Source organism: Vipera berus (assembly GCF_964194415.1).
Source record: "Vipera berus genome assembly, chromosome: 3".
Taxonomy (NCBI): Eukaryota; Metazoa; Chordata; class Lepidosauria; order Squamata; family Viperidae; genus Vipera; species Vipera berus.
This window is the reverse complement of record NC_138204.1, coordinates 63,734,002-63,753,404: the sequence shown is the minus strand read 5'-3', so window position 1 is coordinate 63,753,404 and position 19,403 is coordinate 63,734,002. Positions and strand designations below refer to the sequence as shown.

The window sequence follows — 19,403 nt, the reverse complement described above, 5'->3', positions numbered from 1 at the left end:
TAGCATATTCTGGGAACATTGCTTGGTATATCATTATTCAGCATAGTTGTACCACCGGGAGCCTAAATGGTCATAGCTGCAAGGTTTTTCTTTCAAACTGATTTTTTTTATTATTCTTTTGGCTCAAGCTATGTTATTCTTACTTTGGCTATCGATTCAGAAATTGACCATAAGAATAGCTTCTGCCGTTTTTGATATGTATTGCCAGGATCTGCTTATCTCCTGGCCGTTTATTTGCTTCAGAATTTATGAAATCTAATATATTCTGCTTCGTTTTTTTAAAGGTTTAAATACTGGTAGACGTAATTATGTACGTATATGTATTTCTGCATACTACATGTAAAAAAGCTATTAATTTTTTTCTTAAGTGATTATACACCTGAATCCATTTTAAGAATGTAAGAATCCAATATTCTATTTTTATATCATGCAATATTGATATCTATATTTCATTAATTTTATTCATCTGAAAGGGAGATTTTAAGAATGGTATTTTCATTAACACTCAACTGTCTTTGCCTTTTAGTTTGTTTTCTATATATTTCCCAGTGTCTAGCAAATACTGATCTAGCTACCTAGAAAATTCAGGGAAAATTTGAAAATTAATTCATATTTAATACATAAAAGAAGTATTATGTATGTCATAAATATGCCTAACATTCCATTGAATTTTACAGAAATTGTGTTCTAATATAGTTGGATGTTTAATCGTTTCAAAATAAGGGAACGAATTACCTTATTTCAACATAGCAGTACTAACTATCACATCTATTCTTTTCAACTGTGTCAAATGAAATAGCTGTAATCATTTAAACCAAACTGGAACAAAATAAAATAAAATAAAAGTATTTAACTCAGGATTTATCTTTCTATGAGTAACATCAGTCTGCCTCATTGAATTAAACAATATTTTTGTCACACATACGTAAAACTATTAAAAGAAGCAAATACTGATTTTATAAAAGTCATCGTTTAGGAGAGCCAGTTTGGTGCAGTGGTTAAGGCACCAGGCTAGAAAATGGGAGACGGTGAGTTCTAGGCCCTGCTTTAGATATGAAGCCAGCTGGGTAATCTTGGCCAGTCCTTCTCTCTCAGCCCTAGGAAACGGGCAATGGCAAATCACTTTCTAAATCCACTTGCCAAGAAAACCGCAGGGACTTGTCCAGGCAGTTGCCAGGAGTCAAAAACTTTGAAGAATCCTCCTTCCAAAGATGTCACCTTGCATTGCAGTTCTGTTGGTAATTATGTGGAAGGCGGTATGTAGAATAGCGTTGTCAATATAATAATAATAATATAAAGTTGGAAGGGACCTTGGAGGTCATCTAGTCCAACCCCCTGCTCAGGCAGGAAACCCTATACCATTTCAGGCAAATGGCTGTCCAGTCTCTTCTTAAAAACCTCCAGTGTTGGAGCATTCACAACCTCTGGAGGCAGGTTGTTCCACTGGTTAGTTGTTCTAACTTTCAGGAAGTTTCTCCTTAGTTCTAGGTTGCTTCTCTCCTTGACTAGTTTCCATCCGTTGCTTCTTGTCCTGCTTTCAGGTGCTTTGGAGAATAGCTTGACTCCCTCTTCTTTGTGGCAGCCCCTGAGATATTGGAACACTGCTATCATGTCACCCCTCACCCTTCTGTTCATTAAACTACACATACCCAATTCCAGCAACTGTTCCCTATATGTTTTAGCCTCCAGCCCCCTAATCATCTTTGTTGCTCTTCTCTGTACCCTTTCTAGAGTCTCGACATCTTTTTTACATCGTGGTGACCAAAACTGGATGCAGTATTCCAGGTGTGGCCTTACCAAAGCATTGTAAAGTGGTATTAGTACTTCACGTGATCTTGATTCTATCCCTCTGTTAATGCAGCCTAGCACTGTGTTGGCTTTTTTGGCAGCTGCAGCACACTGCTGGCTCATATTGAAGTGATTGTCTACTAAGACTCCGAGATCCCTCTCACTATGTGCTCACAGAATTCTTCTATTTGAAAAGGCTGAAAAGAAACGTATAAGCTAGGAATTAATATTTTTTCATCTTATTTTATTTTATTTTTATTTTTATTCCATTTATATCCCGCCCTTCTCCGAAGACTCAGGGCGGCTTACAAGCTTAGCAGTAGCTGCTAGGGATTTTGATGGAGGCAGCTCCCTAAAATCAGGAGATGGAACTGAAACAAAAACTAAATCTGATTTCACTTCATTTGCACATACATTTACATACGTTTAATTAAAATGAAATGTGCTAATATGATTATTTTCCCATTGATGTCTTTATAATTTTTCTCTTCTGCCTCATTAGAAATTAAAGCTGAGAAGCATCATTTTAAAGTCTCTGGGAATTGCATGAAAGATTTTTGGAGGCTTGATAGCTTCGTTTGTGTAATTCTTCTTTAGTCCATAATGTGCTTTCCATTTCTTGATGTATTATAATCCCTCCCAGAAAAGCTGTGGAAGAGAGTTTCCACTGTACAGGTAGTCCTTGATTTACGACCATAATTGAGCCCAAAATTTCTGTTGCTAAGTGAGATATTTGTTAAGTGAATTTTGCCCTGTTTTATGACCTTTCTAGCCAAAGTTGTTAAGTAAATCACTGTAGTTGTTAAGTTAGTGATGCAGTTGTTAAGTGAATCTGGCTTCCCCATTGACTTTGCTTGTCAGAAGGTCATGAAAGATGATCACATGACCCCGGACACTGCAACCGTCATAAATATAAGTCAGTTGTCAATCATCTGAATTTTGATCATGTGACCATGGGCACGCTGCAGTGGTCATAAGTGTGAAAAAATGGTCATAAGTCACTTTTTAAAGTGCTATTACAACTTTGAATGGTCGCTAAACGAACAATTGTAAGTCAAGGACTACCTGTACAAGGCAGGACTCAAGTCCCACGTTTATATTTGCTCTGTAGTAATTTTAAAAAGTGTATTTCGGAAATTCTTTGGGATTCAAAATGGTTCCAAGGAAGCTATTCTAAGATGTCACACTAACTGTTTCAGGAATAGGACTTCCTATCACGATGCGTTTTTCTAAGGCATGTTCTCATTATGTGAAATGGTTAGCAACTCCAACATGTGAGCTAATAGACTATCACAGCCTCATTTGTTTCTGGGGAATCTACCAAGCTAATTGGACATGTAAAATTACCAGTATAGCTGACAGGTCTTCTCTGAGCTGGAGAAAAACCTGGAAACAATTTCCTCCATTTTCAGAACAATTACTGTACAAATGGAAAATAACACTCAAAATGCTAATTGCTCACTATACTCAATGTCTTGGTCTGAGGGCATAAAAGTTTAAATGAACTAATAAATCAGCTAGTGAGTAACATATTGGAAGGTTTTATTTGAATTAGATGTGTCCTCTATGCAATTCTGTATGTACTTCCATGTAATAATGTACTGTACAACCATATTTTTTATCTTTTCAGTGAAAAAGGAACATTATCTTTATTAGCTCTCCTAAAATTATCATGACTTATATTTGGGTGGCTTAGGTGCTTGATTTATTCACCAGTTAAATAGATTATACTTGAGAAAAGGAAGAACAAAAGCATTATGGGGTCTTACTCAGATGTTACATCTTTGTCACTCTGAAATCACCAGTCAAATTTCTAGATCTAAATAGAAGTATAATTAATACATTCATCATGCTAAGCCACAGTTTGCTAACCCTGAGTTACTGAATAGTTCTCAATTATCTGTGTTGACACTACCTGCTAAGTCATAGCCAGTAGTTTAGAAACCACAGTTAATTAATTCATACAGTCCAAGAAATTAGAGGTAGTCCTCAGGTTGTGACAGCAGCCAAGAATGGCTATCCCTAAATGATGTAGCTGTAAAGCACAATATCACATGACCACAGTGCTCAGCAATGTCAAACCTAGTTGCCATTGTAACATCAGGAATGCATGGGTCATTAAGTGGGAAGAGGCAGGAGCCCAGAACAAGTAGTGTGAGGGGTGGGGTGTGCCACAGGAAAGCGTTGGACCAGGGGCAGCCAGGAAGGACCATGGGCAAGCTGGTGAGGGCCATAGGCAGAGGCTGGGGAGTGTGGGTGGACTGGCAAGGGCCACAGGTGAGTGTGGCATGCTGAGATACAGAGCACGTCAGAATACATGATCCTTGACATGTCATGCTCCATAGCAGGCTCCACGGGAGAATCTTATGGGAGTGACTTGTGACCTTCCCTACTGGCTTCCCCATTGACTTTGCTTGTGGAAAGCAGACAGGGAAGGTCACAAATGCTGATCATTGTGACATTGAAATTGCAAGCCGAGTGATCAAGTAATTATAGCGATGCTGCAACAGCTACGACTTTACAGAACAATCATAGGTTCCCCTCATTCAGCACTTCATTTTTTTTTGAACAGTCACTGAATAAGTGGTCATAAATTGAGGATTATCTGTACATCAATTCTTAGCCATTCCCACCTCCGGTGATAGATTTAGGGGTGGGGTTAGTGCTTGAAAGAGTTGTCCATTTTAAAACAAACTTGTTTGCTTTATTTATCTTCTCACTCTAATAGGGTTGTGGTGTCTATAATGATAAAATTCCGAAAATTGCTTTTAAGGCTAATCTTAAGTTTTTTCCAGGCTGTAATCAATACAGTATATGCACAGTTCTTATCAAATGGTCAGATAAAAGGATATTCTTGAAGTGCTCCATTAGTGGTGTCATGATCACTGCATCTTTCACATTTATCAAAATACTTTGAACTTTTCAGCAAAGTTTAGACCATGCCACTGTAAATTGTTAGCTAATAAGGGAATGGGGTACCAAGATTTTTTTTTTGCTAAGCCATTAAGAAAGATGAATTTGTCAGCAGTATTTTATCAAGAAACATTTAAAAATAGGACATATGACCGATTGCCAGAAAATATCAGTTCTGCAATTATGGGGCACTTAGAAACTTGGAGATATTTAGAAGTTCTGAAATCTTAGGAGTACTGGCAATTTGAAATTGGTGCCAAAATACCAGTACAGAAGCATAGTAATTGTGTCTTAAGCTTCTTATGTTAAAGTTTGGAAGTAATTCATATAGATTTGTGAGGTCATCTTCTACTGGAACTTTTTTTTTTTCAGATCTGAGAATGTTAAGTACCTTCACAGAAGCTTCTTAACAAGTTTTTAAACTAAATTCATTTTAAATATTTGGGTGCATAAGAAGATTCCAAGAAATTTCAGATTTCCCCTTTAAAAGCACAGGAAACCTATCATAGCTGAAACTGTACCATGATAACCATTTAGTCTACAAGGGGAACAAGGATTAAGAGAAGGATACACAATCTGTCTTTAAACTTTACCTCTTGAACATATAACCCATTTCTCCAGAAGTGTTGGACTATAAAACAATTATTCCCAAATACCATGGTTGGTTATGAATGATGGAGGTTGTGATCCAACATATCTGGAAGGGACAGGATCAAGAATGGTTTGAAATAAATCCACTGAGATCAGTCCATTCGTTCAATCTGAAATCTGTAAGATTTGGGTTAAAGAAGATACTAAAAATACCTGCAAGTAAAATTCTTTGAAGCAGCTAGGAAAAATAAATTTCTCGTCCGTTTTCAAAAGCATGCAATTTAATACAATCTCTGTTCCATATTTGGCTGTAAAAGGGAGCAGGGAGAATTATTTATATCAAAATAAGTATAGGGAAGTAGGGTAGGAAATCCCTGTGCCTTATCTTTTGGAGTGGGCAGCCATAATAAATGTAAATAAATAAATAATACTCCTATACTTTAGTCACTTTCTGCCAATTTATCAGTATCAGATTTATTTATTTAGTGTATGGCCTATCATACATGGACTAGCATATATATTAACAAGTCACCTAGATTAGTAAAACACTATAAAATATAAATGTTAACAAGATCTATGTTCAAATACCAATGTCTAGGCCAGGGGTAGGCTACCTTGGCTCTTTTATGACTCCTTTACTTCAACTCCCATAATTCCTGAGCCAGCCATGCTGCCTCAGGAATTCTGGGAGTTGAAGTCCAGGAGTCATAAAAGAACCAAGGTTGCCTAACCTTGGTCGGCAACCTTAAATACTCAAAGAGCCACGTGGACCTGTTTCCCAGAGGAAAAAAAACACTGGGAGCCACAAAACACACGTGCGCACGTGAGGGGGGGAACTTGATTGAAGAGTTTAAAAAGAAATAGAGGCTGCTGTGTATGAGTTCTCTCCCTCTCTCTCCCTCTCTTTCTCTCCCCCCCCCCCTCTCCCTCTCTCCAATCTTCTGCTCACCTAGCAAGCTGGCTTCACGCTTCTCGGACAAGCTGACACACATTCTTACTGGGCTGGCTCTCCTGCCCTTGAGAGCTGCTGCTTCCTGTGGAGACGCAGCAAAGGCAGGAGCCCTGCCCAATAAGTTTGTCAGCTTCTCGGAGAACAGCACGAGACACACACACACACACACACACACACACACACACACACAGAGAGAGAGAGAGAGAGAGAGAGAGAGAAGGGAAGCACAAGTCTCTCTCTCTCTCTCTCTCCCTCCCTCCCTCCAAACTGGGATCCACAGGAGAAGGCTGAAAGAGCCACATGCAGCTCCAGAGCCACGGGTTGCCGACCTGTGGTCTAGGCCATCTGAAGCACAGCATCGTTTACATAAAAAAAAATCAGATACTGGACCGCTTACAGCTGGTCATGATGTGATCTGCAGTTTGACCTGGGAGCCCGCAGTCACACTGAGAGAAGGATACTGTTGACCCATTTATACAGAGAGTCCTAGCAGATGCCATCTGTGGTACGAATCCTATTCAGGATTGTCCATTGCTAAAATGGTAATCCAAACCCTGGCACCTTTCTTGCAGTTATGTCTTCCTATAACTGGGTGTTCAGAGATAACAAGGCAATAGCCAAATTAAATAAAGACACACTGGCTTACTCTTGAATTTTAATCTTCAGTTTCATACATAGTAGAGCTAGAACAATACTTTAAGAGAGGTCTGCACAGACTTAGCTACAATTGAAAGAAACACTGTCAAAGATAGATCGCATCAAATTAGATAATGCAGTACCTCAACAGTACCTCAACAACCCTATACCTCAGTATTAAAAATATTATTGACAGAATTATTCCTCAGTTTCTGGATTTAATACTTTTCTACTTCTGTCCCATTCCAAATTACAATTTGGAAATACATTTTGGAGATCTCTTAAGTACTAGATAAAGATGATGACAAATTGCAGCTCTAGACAGACCTTCAGGCTGTAAATCTCTACATAAATAGAGTTTCTTGGAATCATCTCCTTCTATTCTGATTCCTGTCATCTTTTTGCCGGCTATGTTGTTTATTATGGCATAGGGCACAAGGAACAACAAGCATGTGACACTTGCTTTTAAAATGACTCAAACATCATTCTCAGGATTATGTTCCTTTTCATTTGGGGTTATTGTAAAGCAATTAGCTTCAGTAGTTTCAAAGTTTATTCTTCCCCTTAATAAAAAAAAGAAATTGCATATATTTAAGCTTATTTTGTGGGAACTCCTTAATGTTGGAAATAGATTTCCTTTTCGGCTGAAAAAGTTGCAGGTGGAATACCTAGAAGTTTTCATGTGAATTTCTACAGATAGTTTAACTCTAAATGTGGCAAACAGAGATGGGAGGAAGTGTGAAATTCACTCAGAAAAGTTTAATTATTTGTAAATGTTACATAGTGGCTTCCAGAGGAATTTTTAATTTATTGCAAAAGGGCTTAACGATGCAATTCAGAAGCCAAATCCCTGCATACTTCACTGAGTATTTGCCTGTGTATCCTTCTTAAGAAGTTCAGTACACACTCTGAAGTTCTGCAACCTACTTACATTTGGGGGAGAATGAAATTGCCACTTACAAAAGCCAAAATGAGGACAGAGAAGTTGTTTGCAAAATAGACCCCACTCCCCGCCAGGCCTCTAACTGCAACAGCCTTTTTTGTAGCCCTCAGCCATCTGGCCATATAGTTGCTCATCAGACTTTAAATGCAATAATCCTCTGGATTTGTTCAGTTCTATTCCTTGACGTGTTTACATGCTATAATTCTAGGACTCCCCAGTTTCATATGCCATTTGATTTTTTTCATGTTTCAAAGAACTTTTAAACTATCTGGCCATTTTAGTTCAGTTTAATATTAAACAGTTGCCAGTATAGCATTAAATGTATATTTGTTTCAGTGAATTAGCATGAATGAATGTCCAGGATTATTGATCTCCCTTTCCACAAAGAGCAAGACCATGCCGCTTTCAGCTTATTTCAATGTCTACCTCTTGAATTTCCGGCTATATTTCCCAAGATACCATTGTGATCACTTCACAGGATAGATGGATCAGAATGGTCCCTAGGAGTTTCCTAATGATTCACAGACACAACCTTGACTGTACAGTATACATTGCAAGAATCAATATCATCAAAGGAAAAATTTTCTTAGTTCAATTTTACTTCAGATCATCTTGGCAAGCGAAATCCTTTCTATCTATTAACTTATTTATTTATTCGTGCAAGTAGTTCATTTGTTCAATTTCTATAGCTACCTATCTCAAGCAAGTGGAAAATCCCATAGAACGTTCCACGTTGTTTTAGCTTTTATTGAGCCCTGGAGCTCACAACTAAGAATGGTCAGCTTCTGAGGATGAAAATATTACTTTGTGAGGTTAAAACATTAAAGTGACAGTAAAGAATCCCAAAGGGTCTTTCACTAAAGCTACGAGAACTGGCATTAAGCCTGCAAAAAGAAATGTCAAGCAGAACAATTCTACATTTTTTTTGGAATCCGTTCTTATTCCATTTAATGAAATATTTGCTGTTGAAGTAAAATGATTTTGATGTAGCCTTCGTGGAAAGATTATGGTATTCACACACTTAGTTAGAAAGTGTGTGAATATTATATTACTACAATACCAAAATAATCCCGCCTCCCAAAAAGAGAGACTTCTAAAGAAATTTTCTAGCATTCTGAGAAAATGGTTTTTAAACCACTTCTTTAATGAGGAAAGAAATGTTCTTAGATTTTAGCACAGCATTTTTGAATAAGCAAATATGTAATATTTTTAGAAACCTACAGAGGTAAAATGATATTTACTTGACATTAGTGCTGTAGTGGCTTTGAATTGGTAGTGACTGTCAAGGACTGTTATGTTGAATGATAGACTTCAGAAACAGTTTACAGTTTAGGTTAGAATAAAGAAGTGATTGTTTGGGATGAGTTAAATATAGGAAGTAGAGAAAAGGAACCAATAGCTTAACCCTGGGGTACCTTCCTTTGAATTCTTGGCTTTTTTTTTTTTTACAAAGACTATGTTTCTTAGAGACTGCTAAGCAGGAGTAATCATGGTAAGTCACTATGAAATATCAGATTAAGGTAAAGGTTCCCCCGCACATGCGTGCTAGTCGTTTCCGACTCTAGGGGCCGGTGCTCATCTCCGTTTCAAAGCCAAAGAGCCAGTGCTTGTCCGAGGACGTCTCCGTGGTCATGTAGCCGGCATTACTGGATGCCAAAGGCACACAGAACGCTGTTACCTTCCCACCGTAATGGTCCCTATTTTTCTTCTGCAGCCTTCGAACTGCTAGGTTGGCAGAAGCTGGAACGAGTAACAGGTGCTCACTCTGTTACACGGCACTCGGGATTCGACCCGCCAAACTGCCGACCTTCTGATCGACAGGCTCAGCGTCCTAACCACTGAGCCACTGTGTCCCCTAATTATCAGATTAGGTTTATGCTATTTCAAGAATGGATCAATCTTTCAAGATAAACTTTCATAGAACTTAGCAGCAGTTTGTAGACCAATGCTTTAACCACTAAACGAAATGAGAGAAATTGATGAACTTATTATACCTTAATTAAATGTTTACAAATGATGGGTAATGAATTGAATTTGTCCTTTGCAAGGATTATGGAGGTTTTTTAAAATTGTTCCTTATGCTTCCTTATACTTAGATCGCTGATGGTTCTTGAGTTTCTCTGCTTTTACTTGCCTAATGTAATGCAAAAGTCAATTTATCTGGCCACAAAGTCTTAATTCCAAAGCATCTTCTTCTTGTACATGCCGCAAATAGTCCTTCGAGTCATTTATATCCTCCTTTGGTATATCAAGGAATGGGCTGGGATTACAAATTGTAAATTTTATTAAACTGCAGCATTCTCAACTCTCCCCATTCAAAGTGAGATGCATAATACTATTAAAATAATAAATTATGAAAGAAAAAGATAGTAATATATAAAATTGTTCTTATGCCAATTTTGTAATATGGAAGTGAGTGTAAAATGTACAAATCCTAAACTTCAGATAACAGATGAACCTTTATTCTTTTCTGCCTTTCTTGTCAAATAATGTGCAAGAATACTAACATAAGTGCAAACCAATCAGCATGGTTGAACTTCTCAGTAATATTAAGGAAAAGCAAACTTAGAAGAAAGCATATAATTCTGGTATCAAATATTTAAAGCTGGAATAGATATATAAAAGGGAAACAAGGCAGGAGGAATTATGGATGAATCTGTATATAGATACATACACAGTGTGAAAAAATAATTGGGCAGAATGATCTGTTGGTCTAATTATAGATGGTTGTTACTAAATATGGCTACAGGCACAGACCAATTGTTTAACGATTGTTCAAAATTATGGTGGACTTGAAAATAGCTACTTATGACATGTCCTTGAAGTTGTAACTGCTGGCGCCTCTCCCCCCTCGGTCATGTTTTCATATTCCAGGCATTTGGCAACCAGCTTGCATTTACTACTGGTGACAGCACCCAACAGTCATGTGGCCATGATACCTGACATTTTTTGACAGTTTCCAGCCGTTTTTGTCACATTCTGGCAAAATAAAATAAAAAATGATTCGCTTAATGACCACGTGTGGTGACACACTTTAAGTCTGTCATAAAAATGATAGAATCCCATCATATGGTACCTAAATGTACGCACTCTACAACTTACAACCAAAATTGCAAACTCTATTGTGGTTGAAACTTGAGGACTACCTGAATTAAATGCAAGGCCAGAGATTGTATGCCTCTGAATACCAGTGGGGAAATCGCAGATATAAGGGTGCTTTTTACCTCATGTTCTATTTATGAGCTTACCATAGGCAGCACTAGGAACAAAATGTAGGACTTCCATTTGATCAGCAGGGTTTTTTATAAACTCTTATTCATTTATGAACCAAGTAAAAGTAAGTATCTGTTATATTTTCCATATAACGTTTACCCTGACCAAAAGTTGACAGGCTACACAGGAACAGTACTTTCAGTTGCTATGAAACAGGAGCAGAGATGAAGGACAGAGGGGAGAAGCATCGCATGGACCAATCGGCATCCTAAAACACGAACAGATGGCTAAAAGAGCAAGAAGGTTTTGATTGCTTTTTTCCAATGAGCAACAAATGGAAGGATCAGGCTGGAACGGTATTAAAAGAATATAAATGTACAAGCATTGCTTTCCAGGGCTGTAGGGAAAAGATATGTAGGAGCAGGATAACTTTTTGAAGATTTAAAATATGAAATAAAAAAGTTGGATAGGTAAGCTTGAGCTAACCCTTACATATTTTGTGGTTTTCCCCCCCCCAAGTGTGTTCTTCAAGTGAATTCCAGTGCAGCAACAAGACCTGCATAGCCACCATCTTTGTCTGTGACGGTGATGATGACTGTGGCGATGGCAGTGATGAGAGGAAGTGCCCTCCATTCACATGCAACCCCAGTGAGTTCCAGTGCAACAATAGCCTGTGCATCCCGCAGATTTGGGTCTGTGACAAACAGCCTGATTGTGAGGACCTCTCAGATGAGTCCATGGAGAAGTGCGGGTACAAACTCAAACCACAGATCACAAGCACCTGTGCAGCACACGAGTTCCAGTGTGGCAATGGGGAATGTATCCATTTGAACTGGAAATGCGACGGAGACGAGGACTGCAAAGACAAGTCAGATGAACAAGATTGTTGTAAGTGTCCAAAATTTTGAACTGTCTTTGGAGAAGGGGGTCCATCCATCGCAGTTGATCCTGATGAGAAGGCCTTTGTATTTCAATTCTGTGTGAGAGTCCTCAGAGCTGCAGAACTTGCGAACATCTTTAATTTTGCAAGAAGTTATAACTCCACCTCTGAGATGTCGTATCTGGTTAGTTAGGTCTTTGTTCCCAATTGCCCAGATTAATAACAAGATTATATAGTTGAAGTGCCTGACAATCAAGATTGTTCTTTAAAACAATATTAATCCTAAATAGAACACTGATACCATTTTTTGTTTAAATTAAGCACGTGCTAGTTGCTAATATTGTATATTGATTCTACATTGTATCTAGAACTGAGTAATTAATAATAGTGTCATGGTTCCGACAGATAAAACCTTTCAAAAGAACTTCAAGGTATTGTTTTCCTTAAAGAATCTTTTATTTCTACATAAAAGTTGAACATAGTTGAACCCAAAAACTAAATTCCTCTCCCCTGGATAGAAAGTAACAGAGTACAATTCCCACCCCCAATAAACTGTCATAAATCACGTTCCCCAATTAGCTTGAAGCATGGGCTCTCTCCCCAGCTCTCCAGCCCGCCAAAATTATCAGCTCTGGACCCAGTTTGTCCTTGGATTCCCACAGCAGAGTTATTATTATTATGACTAACTGAACTCTCATTCCAATTCCCCCCTCCCAGTACCAACTAATTCTAAAAGCATAGAGAAAATGGCTGCATTTTCATCTGTTGTCAAAGCAAGAACATCCAATGTTAGCAGCGTTAACAAATAGGTCCATTTGACTTACTAGTTAATTTTACAGTTGTTTTCTGTAAAAAGGTATATCTAGTTTGTATTCCTATCTGTGTCTCATTTTAAATTGTAAGGAAAAATGCTTGTATCTGCAGCTTGAGTAGCTTTGTGTGCCAAAAATTGAAGGTCCTCTTCTGTAAATATTCAAGTTCATATGGGCCCTGAGCTATTGAATATTACATTTCTCTTCATACAATGTTTCATCCATTTTTAGGTGCTAAGTACTTTAAGCTAGTCATTCACCCAAGGCTTAAGAGACAGACAGACAGAAATTGAGAAAATGTTTCACTGAAATATTTATAAATGTAACATGGAAATGAAATATTTATACAAAGCTATGCATAAGCAGGGTGGCTGAAAAACAGCTGCCTGGTGCACAATTTTTGCTTGAGGACTGAATCTTTTTAATTTGCCAAGAAAGCCTTGTGCAATTTATTTACAAAATTATTGAGAATTAATAAAAATCATATAAATTGGGCAAATACGTTAAGTTGTCAGATACAGAAGGAAATTCCTATTCCCCAATTTAAAATTTACCTTATGGATTACTACTGTTTGTCTTGTTCTTTTATTCCTTTATGGATTACTTTGGCTAAGGTAAAGGTAAAGGTTCCCCCGCACATGCATGCTAGTCGTTTCTGACTCTAGGGGCCGGTGCTCATCTCCGTTTCAAAGCCGAAGAGCCAGCGCTTGTCCGAGGACGTCTCCGTGGTCATGTGGCCGGCGTGACTAGATGCCAAAGGCGCACGGAACGCTGTTACCTTCCCACCGTAGTGGTCCCTATTTTTCTACTTGCATTTTTACATGCTTTCAAACTGCTAGGTTGGCAGAAGCTGGGACGAGTAACAGGCGCTCACTCTGTTATGCGGCACTCGGGATTCGACCCGCCAAACTGCCGACCTTCTGATTGACAAGCTCAGCGTCCTAACCCACTGAGCCACCGCGTCCCTTTTTACTTTTTTACTTTGGCTAGTCTTACCTAATTCTAGTCTTCCCTTCTGTTTTATTTTTCTCCTGCTATTTTTTTATTTTGCAGTGGCTTAGGGTCATATGATCACCTTTTGCAACCTTCTGGCAGGCAAAGTGAATGAAGAAACCAGATTCAATTAACAACCATGTTATTTATTTAACGACTGCAGTGATTCGCTTAACAAGTTTTCACTTAGCAACAGAAATTTCCCAGAAGCCTGGGAAAGGACGGCCACGGAGGCACTGGACCGAGTTGTACCCTTGCGGCCCCTGACCTGGTGCAGATCCCAGTGGGCTCCATGGTTCTTCGCGGAGCTCCGGGAGATGAAGCGTCGGAGACGGGGCCTAGAGAGCGGTTGGAGGTCCAGCCGATCTGAATCCGACCGATTGTGACTAAGAACCCATATCAGGTCTTATCTCGCAGCGATGAGGGTGGTGAGGTCTAATTACTTCGCTACCCTCATCGCGTCCGCAGATAATCGCCCGGCCGCCCTGTTTAGGGTGACCCGCTCCCTCCTTAATCAGGAGGTGAGTGAGGAACCCTTGCAGGGGCGTGCCGAGTAGTTTAGTCAACATCTGTCGGACAAAATCGCTCGGATTCGGACCAGTTTGGACTCCGACTGGGCAGAGTCGGACGATCAGGACACGGGTGGTCTTGTCAATGTTATCTGGGAGGAGTTCGATCCTGTAACTCCGGAGGAAGTGGACAGGATTATGGGGGGGCTGAGCTCCACCACATGTTTATTGGACCCGTGCCCTTCCTGGCTGGTTTATGCAGCCTGGGAGGGGACACGAGGCTGGTTCCAGGTGGTTATATCTGCCTCTTTGAGTGAGGGTAGTTTCCCCACCGCCTTGAAAGAGGCGGTGGTGAGACCTCTCCTCAAGAAGCCTGCCTTGGACCCAGCTGTGTTGAATAACTTTCATCCGGTCTCCAACCTTCGCTTTCTTGCGAAGGTTGTTGAGAGTGTGGTGGCGCATCAGCTCCCTCTAGTTCTGGATGAAGGGGATTATCTAGACCCGTACCAATCGGGCTTCAGGCCCGGGTACAGCACGGAGACGGCATTGGTCGCGCTGGTGAATGATCTCTGGAGGGCTCGGGACAGGGGATATTCCTCTGTCCTAGTCCTATTAGACCTCTCGGCGGCTTTCGATACCATCGACCATGGTATCCTGCTGCGGCGCCTCAGGGGACTGGGAGTGGGAGGCACGGTCCTTCAGTGGTTCTCCTCCTATCTCCTGGGACGCTCGCAGTCGGTGTTAGCAGGGGGGCAGAGGTCGACTGCAAGGCCTCTCATTTGTGGAGTCCCTCAGGGGTCGGTCCTCTCACCTCTCCTGTTCAACATCTACATGAAACCGCTGGGTGAGATCATTCGTGGTTTTGGAGTTGGGTATCATCAGTATGCTGATGATACCCAGCTTTTCATTTTGACCCCAAACCACCCCAGTGATGCCCTCGACGTGATGTCCCGTTGCCTGGAGGCGGTTCGGGTCTGGATGGGGAGGAACAGGCTTCGACTCAACCCTGACAAGACTGAGTGGCTGTGCGTACCAGCATCTTGGGATATTCAGGATATTCCACCCCTTGTTATGGGGGGTGAGTTATTACCCCCCGTAGATAGGGCTCGCAACTTGGGAGTCCTCCTAGATTCACCATATAGTAGCTGTGACTAGGGGGGCCTTCGCCCAGGTTCGCCTGGTGCGCCAGTTGCGGCCCTATCTAGACCGGGATGCCCTACGTACGGTCACTCACGCGCTCGTGACCTCTCGTCTTGACTACTGCAACGCTCTCTACATGGGGCTACCCTTGAAGACCACTCAGAGGCTCCAACTGGTACAGAATGCAGCCGCAAGAGTTGTGTTGGGAGTTTCCCGACACTCCCATGTCACACCTCTGCTCCGCGAGCTGCATTGGCTTCCAGGTGTCTTCCGGGTGAGATTCAAGGTGTTAGTAATGACCTACAAAGCCCTACATGGCATGGGTCCAGAATACCTTGGGGAGCACCTGCGGCCGGCGTCAACTTCCCTCCGCCCAGTACGCTCCCACAGAGAGGGCCTCCTCAGGGTGCCACCGGTCAAAGAATGCCGACTGGTGGCCCCCAGGGGGAGGGCGTTCTCTGTGGGCGCGCCGGATTTATGGAACCATCTTCCGGTCGAGCTCCGGATGGCGCCTGATCTCCGCTCCTTCCGGCGCGATCTTAAAACCTACCTCTTTGAACAAGCTGGCCTGGCCTGATGGGATGGGGTCGGGTTTTATAAATTGATCTTAACCTTTTAATCTGTATTAATTTATTACGGGCATTGCTGTTTAATTACTTTTTAATTTTTGTACCTTGTTTTTTATTATGTATTGCCCTGTTCACCGGCCTGAGTCCTTCGGGAGAAGGGCGGTATACAAATTAAATTTAAAAAATAAAATAAAATAAAATAAATTTTGGGGTCAATTGTGGTCACAACTCAAGAATTACCTGTACAAGATAGTGGCTTATCCAACATGTGGCATTTTGACAGCCTTTTAGTACCAGCCCCACTCAGAGTAAATTTCAGTACAGGCCCAAGAATAAGCTTTATATGCTTGGAAGTTTCTTCTCTTGCATGATTTATTTCAATCCATCCTGATTTACCGAAGCATGATTTTCAGTGACATTTCTCTGGGAAACTGTTTGAGCTCTTCATAGAGTCAGAAAGATTAAAGCACAGTTTCTGAGTCTGATATTTTGTTTTGTAGGGAATACTCAAACCAGGCTTCTCAGGTTCAGGCATCATGGGAAATTGTGGTTCAACTAACTAGAAAGTATTGAATTGACATGAGGTAAAGAGGGAAGGAAGATTAGAGAGCTGGGTCCCCTAGGGACTAGTCCATTCTTAGTCCAACAAACATGTCTGAACTGCTGTATCTACATTAGATCATTGTTTGTATATCTGTGATAAGCTTTTTAATTTTTTGAGTTTCTAGTTCCTCTTTTTGGCAAAGAACTTAAAATGATCAACTTTCTTTTATTTGTACTCAGCTCCAAACTGCAGTATCTCATATATAAATGAAATGTGTCCTAAATTTAAAATCTGTTTCAAGGCTACATTTGTCAACTGTTGTCATAAGTTGATTTTGAGGGAAGAAACTAAAATGAGGACTCCATTTTAGTGCTGAAAACAAATAAAAATGCTTTGGCAAATGAACAAAAACAGAGAACAGCAGATGAACAAAGAAACAAATAGAATATGTGTTTGGGGGGAAAAACACCTAGTGGCTGATGTCTTGATTTTTGTGTGTGTGCATATTTATATTTTTATATTTATATAGTGTATATTTATTTAAACCTTTTCAGAGGATTTTGGTGCGTAGATAATTGGCAGATATAGTTCTAATTTCGGTTCCTGGTATCTCCTGCTCAAGGATCCAAAGGGATTCCAGAAAGACTCAGAATAAGCAACCCATTATAAAACCTAAAATATCTTTAGGAATACCTTTATATTATTGAAATATGAAAACAATTCTGATATAAAGCATGCTTCAGTATATGCTTTGAGAAACAAAGATTGCTGAATAATCAATACTAATGGAGTTAGTGAAGTACAGATTATCAAAGGCAGCACCAAATGTGCAATGAGGCAATTTTGCCTGATGAACACAGCTGATCCCTAAAACCTTTCCTTTCCAGGTATATCTTCCTGTTTCCATTTGTTCTGCAGGCACCCATGCAATTCTTAGGATGGGATGTTCCACATGTGTGTATACAGATAGTCTTTAACTTACAACCACAACTGAGCCCAACATTTCTGTTGCTAAACAAGACAGTTGTTAAGTGAGTTTTGCCCCATTTTACAACCTTTGTTGCCACCGTTTTTAAATGGATCACTGCAGTTGTTTAGTAACACAATTGATAAGTGAATCTGGTTTCCCTGATGACTTTGGTTGCCAGACGGTTACAAAAGTTGACCACATGACCTCAGAACACTGCAACCCATCATAAATTATGAGCCAGTTGCTAAGTGGCCAAATGTTGATCTCGTGACCGTAGGCCCACTTTTTTTGGGCCATGGTAGCTTTGAAAGGTCACTAAACAATTGGTTGTAAGTCGAGGTCTATCTGTAGTACTGATGTAGTAAGCAGTTTAATGGTTAGGTTCTATAAAGGCATCAGGAGTCCAACTTGACTCAAAGGAGACTTTATCATTACTGTTATCTTTATGTAGATTATAGGGCCTGATCATGACTTTTTCTTATTGTGATATTATGAGCAAAGACCTTACTTTTCCATCCATCCATATGTGTATATTGTGTTTCCAACTTTATCTTCTGTATTCACATTTAATATTCTAACATGGTATCAAATACTGTCTAGTTTGACTCCATTTCAGTATGCAGTTATTAATAAGCAGAGGCTTTATCTCTGATGTTAATGGCTTTCCATGAACCAGCCAAATAGTTTGCTAATACAGTATTATGTTAGAAGACTCTCATGCATAAATGAAGCCAAGACTGATTCCATGAATTCCAAGGCTTAATTTTCTAATTACCTAGACTGCTTATTTTTCATTAAACGAGCTCAATCCCATGAACTTTAATGAAATTAAAATGATTTAAATTGAAGTGAGCTATAACTTGGCAGTTGGTATTCCACCTGAAACCCAAGGAGAAAAGAGCAATTCCTGAATTTACCATTCAGAACAATGTCTAGTTTAGTGCCTCTTGTTGCACTTCACTAATTCTCAAAAAAAAAGCTCCCAATAGGAGACGTTCAGAAAGTTCTTTCTCGAAGGGGTTGACATGCTACATAAAATAAAATCCTTGCTACTATTTACAAATGTGCTTTTTAACTTACGCAGTGATCTGTGAATTGACTTCTATATGTTTACTCTTTGGGGGGAGGTTAGCATTATGTAGATACTCTGTTTGCCAACATATGGTTCACTACAGTGATTTTGAATGCCTGTAATTTATAGTCTAATTGTATTTATACTTCAGTGTGTTTATCATATCTTCAATACTTGCTGGACACATGACAGTCTATTCTTCTTGTGTCCAAGATGCCATAATTTCTGTTCCTCCTGACAGTAAAATTGCTGAGGAGATTCTGTCACAATCTTCTTGGATCATCTGAATTAGTGTCTGTGTCATATTGCTTGAGCTACTCTTTGACAGTGATTTTCTGTCATTTAAAGTAAGGATAGGGCACTCCAAGGGGAAAATACATGATTCCAGAGAGGCATTTTTGCTGTGGTTCTGCAACTGTTGTCGACAGTGACACTCGGCCTTGACGCGCTTTGTGCTTTCTCAAAAAGCTTTAGGCGGATTTAAAAATTGTTAGCAAGTAGCAATATAAGTGGGCTAACAATAGCCGTTTATTGTTCGGGAGTTGGATATGGAGATTAAATAAAGGTAAGATCACTTTTGAGTCAAGCTGCTGGTTTAAAGAAAGCAGCCATGTAATTTTCTTAGCAATAATATCGAAATGGTGTCACTCTTGGAGAGGACATTTTGCTTTCCAGTTTAGGATGGCTTCCTCAGTTTTTTCTGGTGAAGTCCCAACTATATACTAGCCAAGTCCAAGCCTGCTTAGCTTTTTAAGATCAGGCAAGGTTGAATGGAACTTAAAGCATCAGAATGTTTAAACGTCAAGATGTAATACAGAAACCAAATTAATGTTACATTTAATAACGGCAGCTAGACTTTTGGTGGCGCAACATTGGAC

At 39.9% G+C, this 19,403-nt stretch overlaps 2 protein-coding genes across 2 annotated transcripts in view; one reads left to right on the top strand and one right to left on the bottom strand.

The window, feature by feature from the left end:
- The window catches only part of CPT2 (carnitine palmitoyltransferase 2), a 109,257-nt gene that overhangs the window by 18,869 nt on the left and 70,985 nt on the right, over positions 1-19,403 (bottom strand). The gene's annotated exons all lie outside the window — the stretch shown is intronic.
- Positions 1-19,403, top strand: part of LRP8 (LDL receptor related protein 8) — a 247,467-nt gene that overhangs the window by 201,519 nt on the left and 26,545 nt on the right. Inside the window, exon 5 of the mRNA XM_081323196.1 lies at positions 11,556-11,924. Within this exon, the coding sequence (XP_081179322.1) occupies positions 11,556-11,924 (369 nt within the window). The remainder of the gene's footprint in view (positions 1-11,555; positions 11,925-19,403) is intronic.